Source organism: Bufo bufo, chromosome 8, assembly GCF_905171765.1.
Source record: "Bufo bufo chromosome 8, aBufBuf1.1, whole genome shotgun sequence".
Classification (NCBI taxonomy): Eukaryota; Metazoa; Chordata; class Amphibia; order Anura; family Bufonidae; genus Bufo; species Bufo bufo.
Window position 1 is genome coordinate 227637919 of NC_053396.1, and position 23945 is coordinate 227661863.

A 23945-nucleotide genomic window follows, 5' to 3' on the forward strand; every position below is an offset into this window, starting at 1 on the left:
GAGGTATGGAAGAGGGAGAGGAAGAAGACGAGGGAGAGGAAGAAGACGAGGGAGAGGAAGAAGACGAGGGAGAGGAAGAAGACGAGGGAGAGGAAGAAGAAGAGGGAGAAGGTAGAAGGAAAAAGAGAGGGAGGAGAGAGAAAGGAGGAATAGTGAGAGTAAGAAGAGGAAGAGCAGGAAGAAGGAGAGGAAGTAGAAGAGGGAGAGGAAGAAGAAGAGGGAGAGGAAGAGTAAGAAAAAGGAGAGGGAGAGGAAGAAGATGGAGAGGAAGAAGAGGGAGAGGAAGAAGAGGGAGAGAAAGAAGAGAAGTGAGAGGAAGAATAAGAGGGAGAGGAAGAAGAGGACTTAGAGAAAGAAGTGGGAGAGGAAGGAGTGAGGGAGAGGAAGAAGAAGAGGGAGAGGAAGAAGAAGAGGGAAAGCAATAGGAGGGAGAGAAAGTAGAAGAGGGGGAGGAAGAAGAAGAGTGAGAAAAAGAAGAGGGAGAGGAAGTAGAAGAGGGAGAGGAAGAAGATGGAGAGGAAGAAGAGAGGAAGAAGAGGAGTGAGAGGAAGAATAAGAGGGAGAGGAAGAAGAGGACTTAGAGAAAGAAGTGGGAGAGGAAGGAGTGAGGGAGAGGAAGAAGAAGAGGGAGAGGAAGAAGAAGAGGGAGAGAAAGAAGAGGGAGAGGATGAGCAGCAACAAGATGGAAAAGTCTGAACCCAATGAGAAGTTAATAGGATCTGAAACCCACCATATGTTATATCTCGAGAAACAGAAAGGAACCCGCGCTGACTAAGTATCCATTTGGAACAACGAAGTGTATCAACAATAATGCCTCGTGTGAGATGAGAATACACACTGGCCTATTTTGCCAGTATATATATGTTATATCTCCATTACCACCAGCACCATCATCACTCTGTAATAACCCCCAGACTCACTGGTCAGGTGACAGTACTTACGTGGTACAGGGGGACAGTGTTACTTTCGGCAAGAGAGAAGGTCAAGGCATCTTGCTGCGCAGGGTCCAGCCTCCCTGTTGAGGTTAGCATTGACGGGCTGATGGGGTAACTGGGGCTGCCTGGGTTCTTGCCTTTTTTCCTGGATCGGCGTCCCGTGTCCCTCTTGTTGTCTTTCTGGGTCACCGGCTCTTCTTGAATCACCAGGATTTTGTCATCGCTCAGGTAGCGCAGAAGCGAATTCTCAGAGTCAGTTTCATATGAAGGATGGAAAAAACAGAAACATGAAAGGTAAGCAGAGAACAGCATCCGGGGGAGGAGGCTCCAACACCTCTTCACTCTCAGCCACAGAACATGGCGTCTGACTTTTCTACTCCACCCACAGATGTCATCTTCTGAGGTAATAAGTCAGCTCTGAGTTAATATGTCATCCTACGAGAAAATCCCTCTGCAGAACCCTCTAAACTTCATCTTCAATGTGACAAAAGTCCTGAAATCCTCTGTCCACTATGTAACTCTCAGCCTGTGACCTCCACAAGATCAGCGCACTCCTCTCCTGAAATCCTCTGTGCTGCTGGGGACCCTGCTCCTTCCACTATGTAACTCTCATCCTGTGACCCCCTACAAGATCAGCGCACTCCTCTCCTGAAATCCTCTGTGCTGCTGGGGACCCTGCTCCTTCCACTATGTAACTCTCAGCCTGTGACCTCCACAAGATCAGCACACTCCTCTCCTGAAATCCTCTGTGCTGCTGAGGACTCTGCTCCTCCACTATGTAACTCTCAGCCTGTGACCTCCACAAGATCAGCACACTCCTCTCCTGAAATCCTCTGTACTGCAAGGGGGACTCTGCTCCTCCACTATGTAACTCTCAGCCTGTGACCTCCACAAGATCAGCGCACTCCTCGCCTGAAATCCTCTGTGCTGCTGGTGAACCTTCTCCTTCCACTATGTAACTCTCAGCCTGTGACCTCCACAAGATCAGCACACTCCTCTCCTGAAATCATCTGTGCTGCTGGTGAACCTGCTCCTTCCACTATGTAACTCTCAGCCTGTGACCTCCACAAGATCAGCACACTGCTCTCCTGAAATCCTCTGTACTGCAGGGGGGACCCTGCTCCTCCACTATGTAACCCTCAGCCTGTGACCTCCACAAGATCAGTGCACTCCTCTCCTGAAATCCTCTGTGCTGCTGGGGACCCTGCTCCTTCCACTATGTAACTCTCAGCCTGTGACCTCCACAATATCAGTGCACTCCTCTCCTGAAATCCTCTGTGCTGCTGGTAAACCTGCTCCTTCCACTATGTAACTCTCAGCCTGTGACCTCCACAAGATCAGCGCACTCCTCTCCTGAAATCCTCTGTGCTGCTGGTGAACCTGCTCCTTCCACTATGTAACTCTCAGCCTGTGACCTCCACAAGATCAGCGCACTCCTCTCCTGAAATCCTCTGTGCTGCTGGTGAACCTGCTCCTTCCACTATGTAACTCTCAGCCTGTGACCTCCACAAGATCAGCGCACTCCTCTCCTGAAATCCTCTGTGCTGCTGGGCACCCTGCTCCTTCCACTATGTAACTCTCAGCCTGTGACCTCCACAGGATCAGCGCACTCCTCTCCTGAAATCCTCTGTGCTGCTGGGCACCCTGCTCCTTCCACTATGTAACTATGATCATTGTACTTTACACAAACTTTGCATAAATGAATAAAACAGTTGAATAAATAAAACTTTTTATTATATATCCCATCAAGAACAAGTTCTTCTCCCCCCAAACTGACATTTTCTGCTAAATCCATCTTGAGAGAAGACGGACTGTCCGCTGACTGAAGCCTATAGAGAGATAGAGAGATGATGGGGGGGGAGGGGGGATTAGCTGCAGTGAGAGATCGAGGCACAAATGGCTTATTTAATACACACATTCTACTTATAAAAGTCTATGGGGAGGAGAGGAAGAATGAGCTGCTAGAGAGAGAAAGAGGCATTTTTCTCAGATAAAATATATTACAAAGTATCTTATATTCACCTGTACTATTAACTTATGCAAAGTCACCACATGTGTAATATATAATGTGAAGTTTGTGGATTTGATGATAGTTCAGAAGCTGCAGACAGCACACACTGCACCACGCTGTGCCCCCCACAGCCAGCAGAGGAAGTGACATACAGTGCAGCAGGAAACGGCATAGACATAATCATGTAATGTACAAGAGGAACCGCACTAGAAGAACTACAAGCCCAAGCAATCAACCCCAGACACTTCTACTGGGAGTCCACAGTCTACAGCTGCAGATTTTATATGTATTTTTTTCTGAGTATTTTTCTGTTGTCCGCGAGGAGCTGCGACTCTGCCCAATACGGCAGAGATATGTGGAGCCCACTGTTTTTACTTATCCTGGCAGCTATAATTCACAGCAAGCAGAGATCTTGCAAATGGTGACAAATAGAAGCCAAAAGTTTGAGAAAGTTGCAGAACCTTTAACTGTATAGTGATAAGGCTTTAATTACAGAAGACTGTACCGGCCCTTTAAGATGTCCTGTGTCTGCTGCTCAGGCTGCAGTGAATAGCAACTATATTCCCTTGATGGATGGGCGAGGCCTGTTACCTGTGAGCCCGCTCATCATGGGGAGCAGTTCAGACAATACATATATGCAGAGAAACTGATACTCATGTAATTACCACAGAGCCTGTGCTGAAGAGCTGACACTCACCTTTGCTTCCTCTCTTATACATATTGGGCTCCTTGGGGTCTCCAATCCAGCTGTATTCTGACGGCATCGACACCGGCCTCAGGTCCCCTGTGGGAGATAGTAGTCCAATTATACACACAGGAAGGCAAATCTCAGATAGAAGAGAGGGGCCCCATGGCAAACATCAGACTGGGGCCCCTATTACAGTGCTGGGTTTTTCCAGCCAGTATAGAAGGGCCTGGAGGTTTAATGACCCTTGGGCAACTACAGTTCCTTTACAGCAGGGATCTGCAACCTTCGGCACGCCAGCTGCTGTGAAACTACAACTCCCAGCATGCACACTTTCTTTGCTGTTCTTGTAACTGAATTCTGAGGTTGTAGTTTCAGAACAGCTGTGCCAGAAGTTGTTAATCCCTACACTGGAGAGACGAGTCCTGTAAGGTTCTGCAGTAACAAAGGTAACAGAACCAGCTAGGGTTGGGCCCTCTCTGTGCAGGGGCCCCATAACAGCAGCTTGATGAGGTCTCAGGAGGTTCTCAAGCATCCGTGTGTCTAGCTTCGATGTTAATGAGGATTTCTCTCTTGTCATATGAAATTCTCACATTCCCATAACAGATCAATTCTGGAGAATCTTTTCTCAGAAGTCTGCATTGTACCGATCCTTGGTTATTCCTCCTGGAAATGTTTGAATAAATTGACAACTGGATGATACATGCCTCTACAGTAATTGTCTAAACAGCGCGAAAAGTTCAGGGAAACCCCCCAACGGGTCATACTCATTTGTCAGATACATTTTCAGGAGGAATAATGGAGGAATGGCACAATGTACAGTTTAAAGATGTCCCAGAACTGTGATTACAAGTATTTACTAAAACGGACCGAAGAGTGACAGTTATATAAATGGTGACTCGGTGATCCCGTTACAGATAGAACTTTGCCCTATGATGAATAAATTCAGCTTTGATGTAGAAGTCTGCTCTGTAGGGTAATACACTAAGATATGTCAGCTCTGAGGTATGATGTCATCCTCTGAGATAATAAGTCAGCTCTGAAGTATTATGTCATCCTCTGAGATAATAAGTCAGCTCTGAGGTATGATGTCATCTTCTGAGATAATAAGTCAACTCTGAGGTATAATGTCATCTTCTGAGATAATAAGTCTTCTCCGAGGTGTGATGTCATCCTCTGAGATAATAAATCAGCTCTGAAATGTGATGTTATCTTCTGAGATAATAAGTTGGCTCTGAGGTATGATGTCATCTTCTGAGATAATAAGTTAGCTCTGAGGTATAATGCCATCTTCTGAGATAATAAGTCAGCTCTGAGGTGTGATGTCATCTACTGAGATAATAAGTCAGCTCTGATGTATGATGTCATCTTCTGAGATAATAAGTCAGCTCTGAGGTATGATGTCATCTTCTGAGATAATAAGTCAGCTCTGAGGTATGATTTTATCTTCTGAGATAATAAGTCAGCTCTGAGGTGTGATGTCATCTTCTGAGATAATACGTCAGCTCTGAGGTGTAATGTCATCTTCTGAGATAATAAGTCAGCTCTGAGGTATGATTTTATCTTCTGAGATAATAAGTCAGCTCTGAGGTATGATGCCATTTTCTGAGATAATAAGTCAGCTCTGAGGTATGATGTCATCCTCTGAGATAATAAGTCAGCTCTGAGGTGTAATTTCATCTTCTGAGATAATAAGTCAGCTCTGAGGTATGATGCTATCTTCTGAGATAATAAGTCAGCTCTGAGATATGATGTCATCTTCTGAGATAATAAGTCTTCTCTGAGGTGTGATGTCATCCTCTGAGATAATATGTCAGCTCTGAGGTGTGATGTCATCCTCTGAGACAATCTCTGAGGTGTGATGTCATCTTCTGAGATAATAAGTCAGCTCTGAGGTATGATGTCATCTTCTGAGATAATAAGTTAGCTCTGAGGTATAATGCCATCTTCTGAGATAATAAGTCAGCTCTGAGGTATGATATCATATTCTGAGATAATAAGTCAGCTCTGAGGTATGATGTCATCTACTGAGATAATAAGTCAGCTCTGATGTATGATGTCATCTTCTGAGATAATAAGTCAGCTCTGAGGTATGATGTCATCTTCTGAGATAATAAGTCAGCTCTGAGGTGTGATGTCATCTTCTGAGATAATACGTCAGCTCTGAGGTGTAATGTCATCTTCTGAGATAATAAGTCAGTTCTGAGGTATGATGCCATCTTCTGAGATAATAAGTCAGCTCTGAGGTATGATTTTATCTTCTGAGATAATAAGTCAGCTCTGAGGTGTGATGTCATATTCTGAGATAATAAGTCAGCTCTGAGGTATGATGCTATCTTCTGAGATAATAAGTCAGCTCTGAGGTGTAATTTCATCTTCTGAGATAATAAGTCAGCTCTGAGGTATGATGCTATCTTCTGAGATAATAAGTCAGCTCTGAGGTATGATGTCATCTTCTGAGATAATAAGTCAACTCTGAGGTATAATGTCATCTTCTGAGATAATAAGTCTTCTCTGAGGAGTGATGTCATCCTCTGAGATAATATGTCAGCTCTGAGGTGTGATGTCATCCTCTGAGACAATCTCTGAGGTGTGATGTCATCTTCTGAGATAATAAGTCAGATGAGGTATAATGTCATCTTCTGAGATAATAAGTCTTCTCCAAGGTGTGATGTCATCCTCTGAGATAATACGTCAGCTCTGAGGTGTGATGTCATCCTCTGAGACAATAAGTCAGCTTTGATGTGTGATGTCATCCTCTGAGACAATAAGTCAGCTCTGAGGTGTGATGTTATCTTCTGAGATAATAAGTTAGCTCTGTGGTATGATGTCATCTGAGATAATAAGTCAGCTCTGAGGTATGATGTCATCTTCTGAGATAATAAGTCAGCTCTGAGATATGATGTCATCTTCTGAGATAATAAGTCAGCTCTGAGGTGTAATGTCATCTTCTGAGATAATAAGTCAGCTCTGAGGTATGATGTCATCTTCTGAAATAATAAGTCAGCTCTGAGGTATGATGTCATCTTCTGAGATAATAAGTCAGCTCTGGGGTATGATGTCATCTTCTGAGATAATACGTCAGCTCTGAGGTATGATGTCATCTTCTGAGATAATACGTCAGCTCTGAGGTATGATGTCATCTTCTGAGATAATAAGTCAGCTCTGAGTTGTGATGTCATCTTCAGAGATAATAAGTCAGCTCTGAGGTGTGATGTCATCCTCTGAGATAATGAGTTAGCTCTGAAGTATTATGTCATCCTCTGAGATAATAAGTCAGCTCTGAGGTATGATGTCATCCTCTGAGATAATAAGTCAGCTCTAAGATGTGATGTCATCCTCTTAGATAATAAGTAAGCCCTGAGATATGATGTCATCTTCTGAGATAAGTCAACTCTCAGGTATGATGTCATCTTCTGAGATAAGTCAGCTCTGAGGTATGATGTCATCTTCTGAGATAATAAGTCTTCTCTGAGGTGTGATGTCATCCTCTGAGATAATATGTCAGCTCTGAGGTGTGATGTCATCCTCTGAGACAATCTCTGAGGTATGATGTCATCTTCTGATAATAAGTCAGCTCTGAGGTGTGAAGTCATCTTCTGAGATAATAAGTCAGCTCTGAGGTGTGATGTCATCCTCTAAGATAATAAGTCAGTTCTGAGGTATGATGTCATCCTCTGAGATAATAAGTCAGCTCTGAAGTATTATGTCATCTTCTGAGATAATAAGTCAGCTCTGAGGTATGATGTCATCTTCTGAAATAATAAGTCAGCTCTAAGGTATGATGTCATCTTCGGAGATAATAAGTCAGCTCTGAGGTATGATGTCATCTTCTGAGATAATACGTCAGCTCTGAGGTATGATGTCATCTTCTGAGATAATAAGTCAGCTCTGAGGTATGATGTCATCTTCTGAGATAATAAGTCAGCTCTGAGGTATGATGTCATCTTCTGAGATAATAAGTCAGCTCTGAGGTGTGATGTCAACTTCTGAGATAATAAGTCAGCTGTGAGGTATGATGTCATCTTCTGAGATAATAAGTCAGCTCTGAGGTGTGATGTCATCTTCTGAGATAATAAGTCAGCTCTGAGGTGTGATGTCATCTTCTGAGATAATAAGTCAGCTCTGAGGTGTGATGTCATCTTCTGAGATAATAAGTCAGCTCTGAGGTGTGATGTCATCTTCTGAGATAATAAGTCAGCTCTGAGGTGTGATGTTATCTTCTGAGATAATAAGTCAGCTCTGTGGTATGATGTCATCTTCTGAGATAATAAGTCTTCTCTGAGGTATTATGGCATCTTCTGAGATAATAAGTCAGCTCTGAGGTGTGATGTCATCCTCTGAGATAATATGTCAGCTCTGAGGTGTGATGTCATCTCGTCTGTCCCTTTCCACCTTTGTTAGGTTTCATTATATGCCGACGACGCTTCTTTTTGTGAATGATATAAAGGACGAGGAGGGGTCGTCCGCGTTTATGGCACTTTTGGTGATTACCTGGTTTCGAAATCAGTTGTAGTAAGTTTGGATTTCTGCCATTGGGGACTGGGAGGGACATGGAAGCTCTGCAAGACGAGATAAATGTGCGACTTTATCGAAGCAAATGTTCCTCCGCTGGTAGAACATACGAGGGGAAGGGAGAAGTGTGGAGGAACCAAGAAAGCTCCCAGAACTGCAGGGATAAAGATGGGGACCCCTCTAAAGAGGCTGCGTATTTATCTAATTCTCCAGTTTGGATACAATTCTGTACACAATGGAATCGATACTGAACTATATTATATGGTTGGGGGGAAAAGTAAGGGTTAAACAGAAGGTGTTGACACCCCGCTAGATGAGGGAGAATTTCCGTCTCCTGAGCCCAGGGCTTATTTTTAGGCGTCATAGCGGCAGCGTTTTGTGATTGGTATTTTATGGATATAAATAAAGCTCTTTGACCGATTAGGATGTTTCTTGGAATCTGAGATGTAAATTACAAGATGTGGTTTAACATTAAGAATAATGAAGCGATAAAAGGATCTTTACATTTCCCTCCTCATTGGAAGAATTACTTAAAAAAGTCATAGACATGGGTTTTTGGGTTTGTAAAGGTGTTTATTTGGTTGGTCACTTCTTTTTTTAACGGTGAACATAAATCATTTAACTTGTTAAAAAAAAAGCGCCTGGACTCAGGAGTCCGGACGGACGGGGTCAGATGTCTGTGAGGAATCTGAGGCAAGTGCCTCTCTCCACACCAAAGGCTGGAGGTTCACAGGCGTCCCCCCTATTACCGTATAATAACAAGAGGCGCCAGGAACGGTGCAGGGCGCAGGTGGGTCATCTACAATGGCGAGGCGTTTATCGAAACATTTCAAAAATGCCCAATGAATAATCTTGTCTTAAACGACTCTCCGAGGTTTTATACAAAATAAAAGGTACAAGGGGATTCGAACGGCTCAAGACGTGGAGTGAAAGCTGCGGACACGGCCCGCGGACATGGCGGTGTCCACAACTATCTAGATATTGGACTGCAGAATCATCAATAGGTGAAGAGCTAAAGCCAGACCCTCTAGTTCTTGTATTGGGTGATCTTGTGGATCAATTACAATGTGGTCGTCCAGTTCTTGTTCTTTGGTCGCCTTGGAATCTTATATAAATGGTAGATACGACCTGAGAGAAACTTGGCCCGCTGGATAGGTGAAAAATGGGACAGGTGGGAAGGTTAGGGTTCTTTTTTTTATTCCCCAGCATGGCTTTGGGGGTAAAGCCTCATTCACACGTCCATGTCCATGCTTAAATCCGTGAAAAGGTGGTCAGTGATCCCACCATGAAGATGTTCTTGATGGATCCATGTGTGGTCCATCCGTGTTACGGGCACTGCACAGCGGAAAAATAATCTTCAAAGCATCTCCTCCTAATGATCCATGAAACACGGATGGAACACGGATGACATCCGTGTTTTTCATGGACCCATAGACTATAATGGGTGTGATGGATCTGTGAACAAGGACAAAGAGAGCGTGCATCGTGCTAAAAACACGGACCCACGGACCAGGGTAAAAAACTGATATGTGAATATGAGGCTTTATGGTGGAGTTTTTGTTAGGAAAAATTCTGATGTATTATTTTTTATGATATCGCAATTGCTAAATTTAATAAATAAAGAGTTAAAAAGGAGGTATAATGTCATCTTCTGAGATAATAAGTCAACTCTGAGATGTGATGTCATCCTCTGAGACAATAAGTCAGTTCTGAGGTGTGATGTCATCCTCTGAGACAATAAGTCAGCTCTGAGGTGTGATGTCATCCTCTGAGACAATAAGTCAGCTCTGAGGTGTGATGTCATCCTCTGAGACAATAAGTCAGCTCTGAGGTGTGATGTCATCCTCTGAGATAATAAGTCAACTCTGAGATATGATTCATCATCTAAGAAAATAAGTCAGCTCTCAGGTGTGATGTCATCTTCTGAGATAATACGGTAAGTCAACTCTGAGATATGTCACCTGAGAAAATGTAAGCTCTGAGATATGTCATTTAGGAAAATAAGTCAGCTCTGAGGTGTGATGTCATCCTCTGAGATAATAAGTCAGTTCTGAGGTGTGATGTCATCCTCTGAGACAATAAGTCAGCTCTGAGGTGTGATGTCATCCTCTGAGACAATAAGTCAGCTCTGAGGTGTGATGTCATCCTCTGAGATAATAAGTCAGTTCTGAAGTATGTCATCCTCTGAGATAATAAGTCAGCTCTGAGGTGTGATGTCATCCTCTGGGATAATAAGTCAGCTCTGAGGTGTGATGTCATCCTCTGAGACAATAAGTCAGTTCTGAGGTGTGATGTCATCCTCTGAGATAATAAGTCAGTTCTGAGGTGTGATGTCATCCTCTGAGACAATAAGTCAGTTCTGAGATGTGATGTCATCCTCTGAGACAATACGTCTGCTCTGAGGTGTGATGTCATCCTCTGAGATAATAAGTCAGTTCTGAGGTGTGATGTCATCCTCTGAGACAATAAGTCAGCTCTGAGGTGTGATGTCATCCTCTGAGATAATAAGTCAGTTCTGAGGTGTGATGTCATCCTCTGGGATAATAAGTCAGATCTGAGGTGTGATGTCATCCTCTGAGACAATAAGTCAGTTCTGAGGTGTGATGTCATCCTCTGAGATAGTAAGTCAGCTCTGAGGTAATGCTTCACACTCTTCCTCTCCCTGTCTGACACGATCAGTCCTGTGCGCTCCGCGCTTTCTTGGCTTCGTGTTTCGCTCCAGCCGTGTGTTCGGAGCAGATGGAGCAGACGCGGGTGACTATTTATAGAAAGGCTACATGTTAAATGCAGACAACGCTCGGCCTAATTAGCGCAGTCGCTTCCCGCTCGGAGAGGCTGATGAGGTTACACGATTGTGAACAGATGAATGAAGCGTCTGCTCTGACTGCGCAGCCCAGACACTCACACTCTGCCTCTCAGTTCAACCGCTCTGACTGCGCAGCCCAGACACTCACACTCTGCCTCAGCTCCACCGCTCTGACTGCGCAGCCCAGACACTCACACTCTGCCTCTCAGTTCAACCGCTCTGACTGCGCAGCCCAGACACTCACACTCTGCCTCTCAGCACCACCGCTCTGACTGCTCAGCCCAGAAACTCACACTCTGCCTCTCAGCTCCACCGCTCTGACTGCGCAGCCCAGACACTCACACTCTGCCTCTCAGCTCCACCGCTCTGACTGCGCAGCCCAGACACTCACACTCTGCCTCTCAGCTCCACCGCTCTGACTGCGCAGCCCAGACACTCACACTCTGCCTCTCAGCTCCACCGCTCTCACTGCGCAGCCCAGACACTCACACTCTGCCTCTCAGTATGACCGCTCTGACTGCGCAGCCCAGACACTCACACTCTGCCTCTCAGCTCCACGGCTCTGACTGCGCAGCCCAGACACTCACACTCTGCCTCTCAGCTCCACCGCTCTGACTGCGCAGCCCAGACACTCACACTCTGCCTCTCAGCACCACCGCTCTGACTGTGCAGCCCAGACACTCACACTCTGCCTCAGCTCCACCGCTCTGACTGGGCAGCCCAGACACTCACACTCTGCCTCAGCTCCACTGCTCTGACTGCGCAGCCCAGACACTCACACTCTGCCTCTCAGCTCCACCGCTCTGACTGCGCAGCCCAGACACTCACACTCTGCCTCTCAGCTCCACCGCTCTGACTGCGCAGCCCAGACACTCACACTCTGCCTCTCAGCTCGACTGCTCTTACTGCGCAGCCCAGACACTCACACTCTGCCTCTCAGCTCCACCGCTCTGACTGCGCAGCCCAGACACTCACACTCTGCCTCTCAGCTCCACTGCTCTTACTGCGCAGCCCAGACACTCACACTCTGCCTCAGCTCCACCGCTTTGACTGCGCAGCCCAGACACTCACACTCTGCCTCAGCTCCACCGCTCTGACTGCGCAGCCCAGACACTCACACTCTGACTCTCAGCTCCACTGCTCTGACTGCGCAGCCCAGACACTCACACTCTGCCTCAGCTCCACCGCTCTGACTGCGCAGCCCAGACACTCACACTCTGCCTCAGCTCCACCTCTCTGACTGTGCAGCCCAGACACTCACACTCTGCCTCTCAGTATGACCGCTCTGACTGCGCAGCCTAGACACTCACACTCACACTCTGCCTCTCAGCTCCACCGCTCTGACTGCGCAGCCCAGACACTCACACTCTGCCTCTCAGCTCCACCGCTCTGACTGCGCAGCCCAGACACTCACACTCTGCCTCTCAGCACCACCGCTCTGACTGCGCAGCCCAGACACTCACACTCTGCCTCAGCTCCACCGCTCTGAGTGCGCAGCCCAGACACTCACACTCTGCCTCAGCTCCACCGCTCTGACTGCGCAGCCCAGACACTCACACTCTGCCTCAGCTCCACCGCTCTGACTGCGCAGCCCAGACACTCACACTCTGCCTCTCAGCTCCACCGCTCTGACTGCGCAGCCCAGACACTCACACTCTGCCTCTCAGCTCCACCGCTCTGACTGCGCAGCCCAGACACTCACACTCTGCCTCTCAGTATGACCGCTCTGACTGCGCAGCCTAGACACTCACACTCACACTCTGCCTCTCAGCTCCACCGCTCTGACTGCGCAGCCCAGACACTCACACTCACACTCTGCCTCTCAGCTCCACCGCTCTGACTGCGCAGCCCAGACACTCACACTCTGCCTCTCAGTATGACCGCTCTGACTGCGCAGCCCAGACACTCACACTCTGCCTCTCAGCTCCACCGCTCTGACTGCGCAGCCCAGACACTCACACTCTGCCTCTCAGCTCCACTGCTCTTACTGCGCAGCCCAGACACTCACACTCTGCCTCTCAGTATGACCGCTCTGACTGCGCAGCCTAGACACTCACACTCACACTCTGCCTCTCAGCTCCACTGCTCTTACTGCGCAGCCCAGACACTCACACTCTGCCTCAGCTCCACCGCTCTGACTGCGCAGCCCAGACACTCACACTCACACTCTGCCTCTCAGCTCCACCGCTCTGACTGCGCAGCCCAGACACTCACACTCTGCCTCTCAGTATGACCGCTCTGACTGCGCAGCCCAGACACTCACACTCTGCCTCTCAGTATGACCGCTCTGACTGCGCAGCCCAGACACTCACACTCACACTCTGCCTCTCAGCTCCACTGCTCTTACTGCGCAGCCCAGACACTCACACTCTGCCTCAGCTCCACCGCTCTGACTGCGCAGCCCAGACACTCACACTCTGCCTCTCAGCTCCACCGCTCTGACTGCGCAGCCCAGACACTCACACTCTGCCTCTCAGCTCCACCGCTCTGACTGCGCAGCCCAGACACTCACACTCTGCCTCAGCTCCACCGCTCTGACTGCGCAGCCCAGACACTCACACTCTGCCTCTCAGTATGACCGCTCTGACTGCGCAGCCCAGACACTCACACTCTGCCTCTCAGCTCCACTGCTCTTACTGCGCAGCCCAGACACTCACACTCTGCCTCAGCTCCACCGCTCTGACTGCGCAGCCCAGACACTCACACTCTGCCTCTCAGCTCCACCGCTCTGACTGCGCAGCCCAGACACTCACACTCTGCCTCTCAGTATGACCGCTCTGACTGCGCAGCCCAGACACTCACACTCTGCCTCTCAGCTCCACTGCTCTTACTGCGCAGCCCAGACACTCACACTCTGCCTCAGCTCCACCGCTCTGACTGCGCAGCCCAGACACTCACACTCTGCCTCAGCTCCACCGCTCTGACTGCGCAGCCCAGACACTCACACTCTGCCTCTCAGCTCCACCGCTCTGACACCTCAGCATTCCTGACAACTTTATCACTTTTATTCTAAATTTTGATTTTCTAGAAATTTCTCAGGCTTTTTCACAAAGTTTATGATTCTGCTGATTTAGTGGACATAGGGCAGAGCAATCTCCTCCCTCAACAAAGCAGAGTAGTTTTGCTTCCTCATGTCTTGTACTCCAGTCACATCCAGAGCTGCATTCACAGTTCGGAGCACACAGGGTACGATACAATATAGCAGTGATTAGAGCTCAGATCGTACCGTGAGTAGGGGTCTTCTCTCTTCTCCGCACCCCGGTCGTTCTACCCCTCTCATATTCTGAGCCGACCTCGTGACCCTCCCCTTCTACGAAAGTGTAATATTTGCCGCTCTCGTGCTCGAGGAAATAGCTGGGAGACTCGCAGCCTTTCATCACAGACTTGCTGACGCCATATTTATTGATGTCGTCACACGGCACAATCCCAATGTCGTCCCTGCGGGAGGCAAACACACGGTCAACCCCAGTAATACTATTATCATATCTCCACTTTCTGAGCTGCAGTGTAAAGCATGGGGGAGATGAATGGTATTTAGAAGCAGTCTGAGGAGGAGGATTTCAGGCGACCTCAGACCCCAGCAGATGCAGCAGAGGTGACGGACCGGGCGACCCAAGCACATCTTATAGTGACCTCAATGGGGAAAAGGATGAAATACAGAAAACATTTTACAGATGGCAGCTCGGTGTAGAAATCACTGAAGAACCCAGTAAGTTTGTGACCCCCTGGAAAGCTGCTCCATAACAGATCATAGACAATTCCTCGCAGCCAAAGCCACAAAGCCAGATCTTTACCTGGGGCCATAAAGTCCGGACACAGGAGAAAGAATGAAGACGTCATGCAGGGCCGGGCCGTCCAGCTTGGAGGACATCCCCATGGTGCCCGTCGGGGTGGTGTTACCACTGGTGGGACTGGTGGGAATTATAGGCTGAGGGAGGAAGAGAAGAAAACGTCATTGAGAGAGGAAAATGTGTGACCCCCGATACAACGGTGCAGCCTGTGGAGCTCCCAGTGCAGTGCCCTGGCGCAGACCTCTGCCATAGAAGCCAGCGCTGTGGGGGTAAGCTGCAGGGGGCACTGCTATGGTACGCTATAGGGGGTACTGCTGTGGGGATATGCTGTATGGGCACTGCTGTGGAGGTATACTGTATGGGCACTGCTGTGGGGGTATACTGTATGGGCACTGCTGTGAGGGTACGCTGTATGGGCACTGCTGTGAGGGTACACTATAGGGGCACTGCTGTGAGGGTACACTATAGGGGCACTGCTGTGGAGGTATACTATATGGGAACTGCTGTGAGGGTACACTATAGGGGCACTGCTGTGGAGGTATACTACACTGCGTGCAGAATTATTAGGCAAATGAGTATTTTGACCACATCATCCTCTTTATGCATGTTGTCTTACTCCAAGCTGTATAGGCTCGAAAGCCTACTACCAATTAAGCATATTAGGTGATGTGCATCTCTGTAATGAGAAGGGGTGTGGTCTAATGACATCAACACCCTATATCAGGTGTGCATAATTATTAGGCAACTTCCTTTCCTTTGGCAAAATGGGTCAAAAGAAGGACTTGACAGGCTCAGAAAAGTCAAAAATAGTGAGATATCTTGCAGAGGGATGCAGCACTCTTAAAATTGCAAAGCTTCTGAAGCGTGATCATCGAACAATCAAGCGTTTCATTCAAAATAGTCAACAGGGTCGCAAGAAGCGTGTGGAAAAACCAAGGCGCAAAATAACTGCCCATGAACTGAGAAAAGTCAAGCGTGCAGCTGCCAAGATGCCACTTGCCACCAGTTTGGCCATATTTCAGAGCTGCAACATCACTGGAGTGCCCAAAAGCACAAGGTGTGCAATACTCAGAGACATGGCCAAGGTAAGAAAGGCTGAAAGACGACCACCACTGAACAAGACACACAAGCTGAAACGTCAAGACTGGGCCAAGAAATATCTCAAGACTGATTTTTCTAAGGTTTTAGGACTGATGAAATGAGAGTGAGTCTTGATGGGCCAGATGGATGGGCCCGTGGCTGGATTGGTAAAGGGCAGAGAGCTCCAGTCCGACTCAGACGCCAGCAAGGTGGAGGTGGAGTACTGGTTTGGGCTGGTATCAACAAAGATGACCTTGTGGGGCCTTTTCGGGTTGAGGATGGAGTCAAGCTCAACTCCCAGTCCTACTGCCAGTTTCTGGAAGACACCTTCTTCAAGCAGTGGTACAGGAAGAAGTCTGCATCCTTCAAGAAAAACATGATTTTCATGCAGGACAATGCTCCATCACACGCGTCCAAGTACTCCACAGTGTGGCTGGCAAGAAAGGGTCTAAAAGAAGAAAATCTAATGACATGGCCTCCTTGTTCACCTGATCTGAACCCCATTGAGAACCTGTGGTCCATCATCAAATGTGAGATTTACAAGGAGGGAAAACAGTACACCTCTCTGAACAGTGTCTGGGAGGCTGTGGTTGCTGCTGCACGCAATGTTGATGGTGAACAGATCAAAACACTGACAGAATCCATGGATGGCAGGCTTTTGAGTGTCCTTGCAAAGAAAGGTGGCTATATTGGTCACTGATTTGTTTTTGTTTTGATTTTGAATGTCAGAAATGTATATTTGTGAATGTTGAGATGTTATATTGGTTTCACTGGTAAAAATTAATAATTGAAATGGGTATATATTTGTTTTTTGTTAAGTTGCCTAATAATTATGCACAGTAATAGTCACCTGCACACACAGATATCCCCCTAAAATAGCTAAAACTAAAAACAAATTAAAAACTACTTCCAAAAATATTCAGCTTTGATATTAATGAGTTTTTTGGGTTCATTGAGAACATGGTTGTTGTTCAATAATAAAATGAATCCTCAAAAATACAACTTGCCTAATAATTCTGCACTCCCTGTATATGGGCACTGCTGTGGGGATATGCTGTATGGGCACTGCTGTGGAGGTATACTGTATGGGTACTGCTCTGGGGGTATATTGTAAGGGTACTGCTGTGGAGGTATACTGTATGGGCACTGCTGTGGAGGTATACTGTATGGGTACTGCTGTGAGGGTACGTTGTATGGGTACTGCTGTGGAGGTATACTGTATGGGCACTGCTGTAGGGGTATACTGTATGGGCACTGCTGTGGGGATATGCTGTATGGGCACTGCTGTGGAGGTATACTATAGGGGCACTGCTGTGGAGGTATACTGTATGGGCACTGCTGTGAGGGTACGCTGTATGGGCACTGCTGTGGAGGTATACTGTATGGGCACTGCTGTGAGGGTACGCTGTATGGGCACTGCTGTGGAGGTATACTGTATGGGTACTGCTCTGGGGGTATATTGTAAGGGTACTGCTGTGGAGGTATACTGTATGGGTACTGGTGTGGAGGTATACTGTATGGGTACTGGTGTGAGGGTACGTTGTATGGGTACTGCTGTGGAGGTATACTGTATGGGCACTGCTGTGGAGGTATACTGTATGGGTACTGCTCTGGGGGTATATTGTAAGGGTACTGCTGTGGAGGTATACTGTATGGGTACTGCTGTGAGGGTACGTTGTATGGGTACTGCTGTGGAGGTATACTGTATGGGCACTGCTGTAGGGGTATACTGTATGGGCACTGCTGTGGGGATATGCTGTATGGGCACTGCTGTGGAGGTATACTGTATGGGCACTGCTGTGGAGGTATACTGTAGGGGCACTGCTGTAGGGGTACACTATAGGGGCACTGCTGTGGGGGTATACTGTATGGGTACTGCTGTGGGGGTATACTGTATGGGTACTGCTGTGGGGGTACACTATAGGGGCACTGCTGTGGGGGTACACTATAGGGGCACTGCTGTGGGGGTATACTGTATGGGTACTGCTGTGGGGGTATACTGTATGGGTACTGCTGTGGGGGTACACTATAGGGGCACTGCTGTGGGGGTATACTGTATGGGTACTGCTGTGGGGGTATACTGTATGGGTACTGCTGTGGGGGTACACTATAGGGGCACTGCTGTGGAGGTATACTGTATGGGTACTGCTGTAGGGGTATACTGTATGGGCACTGCTGTGGGGGTACACTATAGGGGCACTGCTGTGGGGGTACACTATAGGGGCACTGCTGTGTGGGTATACTGTATGGGCACTGCTGTGGAGGTATACTGTATGGGCACTGCTGTGGGGGTATACTGTATGGGCACTGCTGTGGGGGTACACTATAGGGGCACTGCTGTGGGGGTATACTGTGTGAGTACTGCTGTGGAGGTATACTGTATGGGCACTGCTGTGGGGGTATACTGTGTGAGTACTGCTGTGGGGGTACACTATAGGGGCACTGCTGTGGCGGTATACTATATGGAAAATGATTGAAATATGAAACCTCCTATTAAAGAAAAGTGTTAGGCGGCCAAGTTCTAAAATGAGGCGAACCCCAATGCTCAGCCCACTAACTCCCAGTCTGACCAGTATGAATACTCCAAATACACCACATTGACAATGGAGAACCTGATGAGGGGGCATTCACCCCAAAACTGCAAACCCAGCACAGGATCAACCTCATCCCAGTGCCCGGTCCAAGGTCTGCCTCCCTCCCCAGAACCAAAGGAAAATCAGTAAATTATATACAAGTTCAACTGCACAAACTATGAAAAAATGATGATTTTAATTTCCAGCTAAATGTCGCAATGAGACAAAGATATAACCGAGGAGCAGTACAGGATAAGTAATGTATGTACACAGTGACTGCACCAGCAGAATAGTGAGTGCAGCTCTGGAGTATAATACAGGATGTAACTCAGGATCAGTACAGGATAAGTAATGTATGTACACAGTGACTGCACCAGCAGAATAGTGAGTGCAGCTCTGGAGTATAATACAGGATGTAACTCAGGATCAGTACAGGATAAGTAATGTATGTGCACAGTGACTGCACCAGCAGAATAGTGAGTGCAGCTCTGGAGTATAATACAGGATGTAACTCAGGATCAGTACAGGATAAGTAATGTATGTACACAGTGACTGCACCAGCAGAATAGTGAGTGCAGCTCTGGAGTATAATACAGGATGTAACTCAGGATCAGTACAGGATAAGTAATGTATGTGCACAGTGACTGCACCAGCAGAATAGTGAGTTCAGCTCTGGAGTATAATACAGGATGTAACTCAGGATCAGTACAGGATAAGTAATGTATGTACACAGTGACTCCACCAGCAGAATAGTGAGTGCAGCTCTGGAGTATAATACAGGATGTAACTCAGGATCAGTACAGGATAAGTAATGTATGTACACAGTGACTGCACCAGCAGAATAGTGAGTGCTGCTCTGGAGTATAATACAGGGTGTAACTCAGGATCAGTACAGGATAAGTAATGTATGTACACAGTGACTGCACCAGCAGAATAGTGAGTGCAGCTCTGGAGTATAATACAGGATTTAACTGAGGATCAGTACAGGATAAGTAATGTATGTACACAGTGACTGCACCAGCAGAATAGTGAGTGCTGCTCTGGAGTATAATACAGGGTGTAACTCAGGATCAGTACAGGATAAGTAATGTATGTACACAGTGACTGCACCAGCAGAATAGTGAGTGCAGCTCTGGAGTATAATACAGGATGTAACTGAGGGTCAGTACAGGATAAGTAATGTATGTACACAGTGACTGCACCAGCAGAATAGTGAGTGCAGCTCTGGAGTATAATACAGGATGTAACTCAGGATCAGTACAGGATAAGTAATGTATGTACACAGTGACTGCACCAGCAGAATAGTGAGTGCAGCTCTGGAGTATAATACAGGATGTAACTCAGGATCAGTACAGGATAAGTAATGTATGTACACAGAGACTGCACCAGCAGAATAGTGAGTGCAGCTCTGGAGAATAATACAGGATGTAACTGAGGATCAGTACAGGATAAGTAATGTATGTACACAGTGACTGCACCAGCAGAATATTGAGTGCAGCTCTGGAGTATAATACAGAATGTAACTCGGGATCAGTACAGGATAAGTAATGTATGTACACAGTGACTGCACCAGCAGAATAGTGAGTGCAGCTCTGGAGTATAATACAGGATTTAACTGAGGATCAGTACAGGATAAGTAATGTATGTACACAGTGACTGCACCAGCAGAATAGTGAGTGCAGCTCTGGAGTATAATACAGAATGTAACTCGGGATCAGTACAGGATAAGTAATGTATGTACACAGTGACTGCACCAGCAGACTATTGAGTGCAGCTCTGGAGAATAATACAGGATGTAACTCAGGATCAGTACAGGATAAGTAATGTATGTACACAGTGACTGCACCAGCAGAATAGTGAGTGCCGCTCTGGAGTATAATACAGGATGTAACTCAGGATCAGTACCGGATAAGTAATATAACGTACACAGTGACTGCACCAGCAGAATAGTGAGTGCAGCTCTGGAGTATAATACAGCATGTAACTCAGGATCAGTACAGGATAAGCAATGTATGTACACAGTGACTCCACCAGCAGAATAGTGAGTGCAGCTCTGGAGAATAATACAGGATGTAACTCAGGATCAGTACAGGATAAGTAAAGTATGTACACAGTGACTGCACCAGCAGAATAGTGAGTGCTGCTCTGGAGTATAATACAGGATGTAACTCAGGATCAGTGCAGGATAAGCAATGTATGTACACAGTGACTGCACCAGCAGAATAGTGAGTGCAGCTCTGGAGAATAATACAGGATGTAACTCAGGATCAGTACAGGATAAGTAATATATGTACACAGTGACTGCACCAGCAGAATAGTGAGTGCAGCTCTGGAGTATAATACAGGATGTAACTCAGGATCAGTACAGGATAAGTAATGTATGTACACAGTGACTGCACCAGCAGAATAGTGAGTGCAGCTCTGGAGAATAATACAGGATGTAACTCAGGATCAGTACAGGATAAGTAATGTATGTACACAGTGACTGCACCAGCAGAATAGTGAGTGCAGCTCTGGAGAATAATACAGGATGTAACTCAGGATCAGTACAGGATAAGTAATATATGTACACAGTGACTGCAGTTTATATATTCTTTGCCTGTACTTCGCTGGTTTTCTGGTACCTGTAGTGCGAGTGGTTTCCATCTCACGTTCTTCAGCAGTGCAGGGGCTGACGCTAAGGTGTTCTGAGGTCTCTTCTTTAGAGTCAGGATCACTCCACTGGGATCTTCCCTCAGAGCATTTACCAAGTTTTTCAGTTGCCAACCGACCTGATGGAAAAAAAAGATGAAATACATTTCTCAGATGATAGGATTAGATGCAGGATTCTTGTGGCAGTATCACACATGATAGGCTTAGATACAGCAGCTCAGCAGACAGTATTAGGTACAGTTTCCAGCCCTAGTGTAATGCACTCATCATTCTCCTATCGATATGTCGCCTTTGTGTGTCGCTCTTTCGCAGTTTGTTCTGCATGATGGACTCCGCAGTGTGGTCTTGTGGGTCCACAATAAGTTCTGACTGCATAAGTTTACACGCCCCGCCAGCTGTTACCATCCATGATATTTCAGCGCTCACATGACAATTGATTGATAGCTTTTAATTACAATCTCAGCGGTTGTTTCCAGAACGCAGACTCGACCGCAGAATGTCCGTAATCCACAAGTGTGAGTGTAAAGCATCCCCCCTGGCTGAGCAGACTGTATCACACAACAGGATTAGATACACAGTTTACCAGACTGCATCACACATGATAGGATTAGATACACAGCTCAGCAGGCAGTATCACACAGGAGAGGATTAGATACACAGCTCAGCAGACAGTATCACACAGGATAGGATTAGATACACAGCTCAGCAGACAGTATCACACAGGGTAGGATTAGATACACAGCTCAGCAGACAGTATCACACAGGATAGGATTAGATACACAGCTCAGCAGACAGTATCACACAGGATAGGATTAGATACACAGCTCAGCAGACAGTATCACACAGGAGAGGATTAGATACACAGCTCAGCAGACAGTATCACACAGGATAGGATTATATACACAGCTCAGCAGACAGTATCACACAGGATAGGATTAGATACACAGCTCAGCAGACAGTATCACACAGGATAGGATTAGATACACAGCTCAGCAGACAGTATCACACAGGATAGGATTAGATACACAGCTCAGCAGACAGTATCACACAGGATAGGATTAGATATACAGCTCAGCAGACAGTATTACACAGGATAGGATTAGATACACAGCTCAGCAGAGAGTATCACACAGGATAAGATTAGATACACAGCTCAACAGACAGTATCACACAGGATAGGATTAGATACACAGCTCAGCAGACAGTATCACACAGGATAGGATTAGATACACAGCTCAGCAGACAGTATCACACAGGATAGGATTAGATACACAGCTCAGCAGACAGTATCACACAGGATAGGATTAGATACACAGCTCAGCAGACTGTATCACACAGGATAGGATTAGATACACAGCTCGGCAGACAGTATCACACATTATGAGATAAGATACACAGCTCAGCAGACAGTATCACACAGGATAGGATTAGATACACAGCTCAGCAGACAGTATCACACAGGATGGGATTAGATACACAGCTCAGCAGACAGTATCACACAGGATAGGATTAGATACACAGCTCAGCAGACTGCATCACACAGGATAGGATTAGATACACAGTCAGCAGACAGTATCACACAGGATAGGATTAGATACACAGCTCAGCAGACAGTATCACACAGGATAGGATTAGATACACAGCTCAGCAGACAGTATCACACAGGATAGGATTAGATACACAGCTCAGCAGACTGCATCACACAGGATAGGATTAGATACACAGTCAGCAGACAGTATCACACAGGATAGGATTAGATACACAGCTCAGCAGACAGTATCACACAGGATAGGATTAGATACACAGCTCAGCAGACAGTATCACACAGGATAGGATTAGATACACAGCTCAGCAGACAGTATCACACAGGATAGGATTAGATACACAGTCAGCAGACAGTATCACACAGGATAGGATTAGATACACAGCTCAGCAGACAGTATCACACAGGATAGGATTAGATACACAGCTCAGCAGACAGTATCACACAGGATAGGATTAGATACACAGCTCAGCAGACAGTATCACACAGGATAGGATTAGATACACAGCTCAGCAGACTGCATCACACAGGATAGGATTAGATACACAGTCAGCAGACAGTATCACACAGGATAGGATTAGATACACAGCTCAGCAGACAGTATCACACAGGATAGGATTAGATACACAGCTCAGCAGACTGTATCACACAGGATAGGATTAGATACACAGCTCAGCAGTCAGTATCACACAGGATAGGATTAGATACACAGCTCAGCAGACAGTATCACACAGTATAGGATTAGATACACAGCTCAGCAGGCAGTATCACACAGGATAGGATTAGATACACAGCTCAGCAGGCAGTATCACACAGGATAGGATTAGATACACAGCTCAGCAGGCAGTATCACACAGGGTAGGATTAGATACACAGCTCAGCAGGCAGTATCACACAGGGTAGGATTAGATACACAGCTCAGCAGGCAGTATCACACAGGGTAGGATTAGATACACAGCTCAGCAGGCAGTATCACACAGGATAGGATTAGATACACAGCTCAGCAGGCAGTATCACACAGGATAGGATTAGATACACAGCTCAGCAGACAGTATCACACAGGATAGGATTAGATACACAGCTCAGGAGACTGTATCACACAGGACAGGATTAGATACAGGGCTCAGCAGACAGTATCACACATTATGAGATAAGATACACAGCTCAGCAGGCAGTATCACACAGGATAGGATTAGATACACAGCTCAGCAGACAGTATCACACAGGATAGGATTAGATACACAGCTCAGCAGACAGTATCACACAGGATAGGATTAGATACACAGCTCAGCAGGCAGTATCACACAGGATAGGATTAGATACACAGCTCAGCAGGCAGTATCACACAGGACAG

The 23945-nt window shown here is 46.8% G+C and overlaps 1 protein-coding gene across 1 annotated transcript in view; it reads right to left on the reverse strand.

Moving 5' to 3' along the window:
• LOC120977959 (connector enhancer of kinase suppressor of ras 2-like) overlaps positions 1 to 23945 on the reverse strand; it is a 535146-nt gene that overhangs the window by 89355 nt on the left and 421846 nt on the right. Inside the window, exons 8-12 of the mRNA XM_040406152.1 lie at positions 21021 to 21167; positions 14747 to 14880; positions 14179 to 14390; positions 3644 to 3730; positions 942 to 1189 (exon numbers count right to left, since the gene is read on the reverse strand). Of these exons, the coding sequence (XP_040262086.1) occupies positions 942 to 1189; positions 3644 to 3730; positions 14179 to 14390; positions 14747 to 14880; positions 21021 to 21167 (828 nt within the window). The remainder of the gene's footprint in view (positions 1 to 941; positions 1190 to 3643; positions 3731 to 14178; positions 14391 to 14746; positions 14881 to 21020; positions 21168 to 23945) is intronic.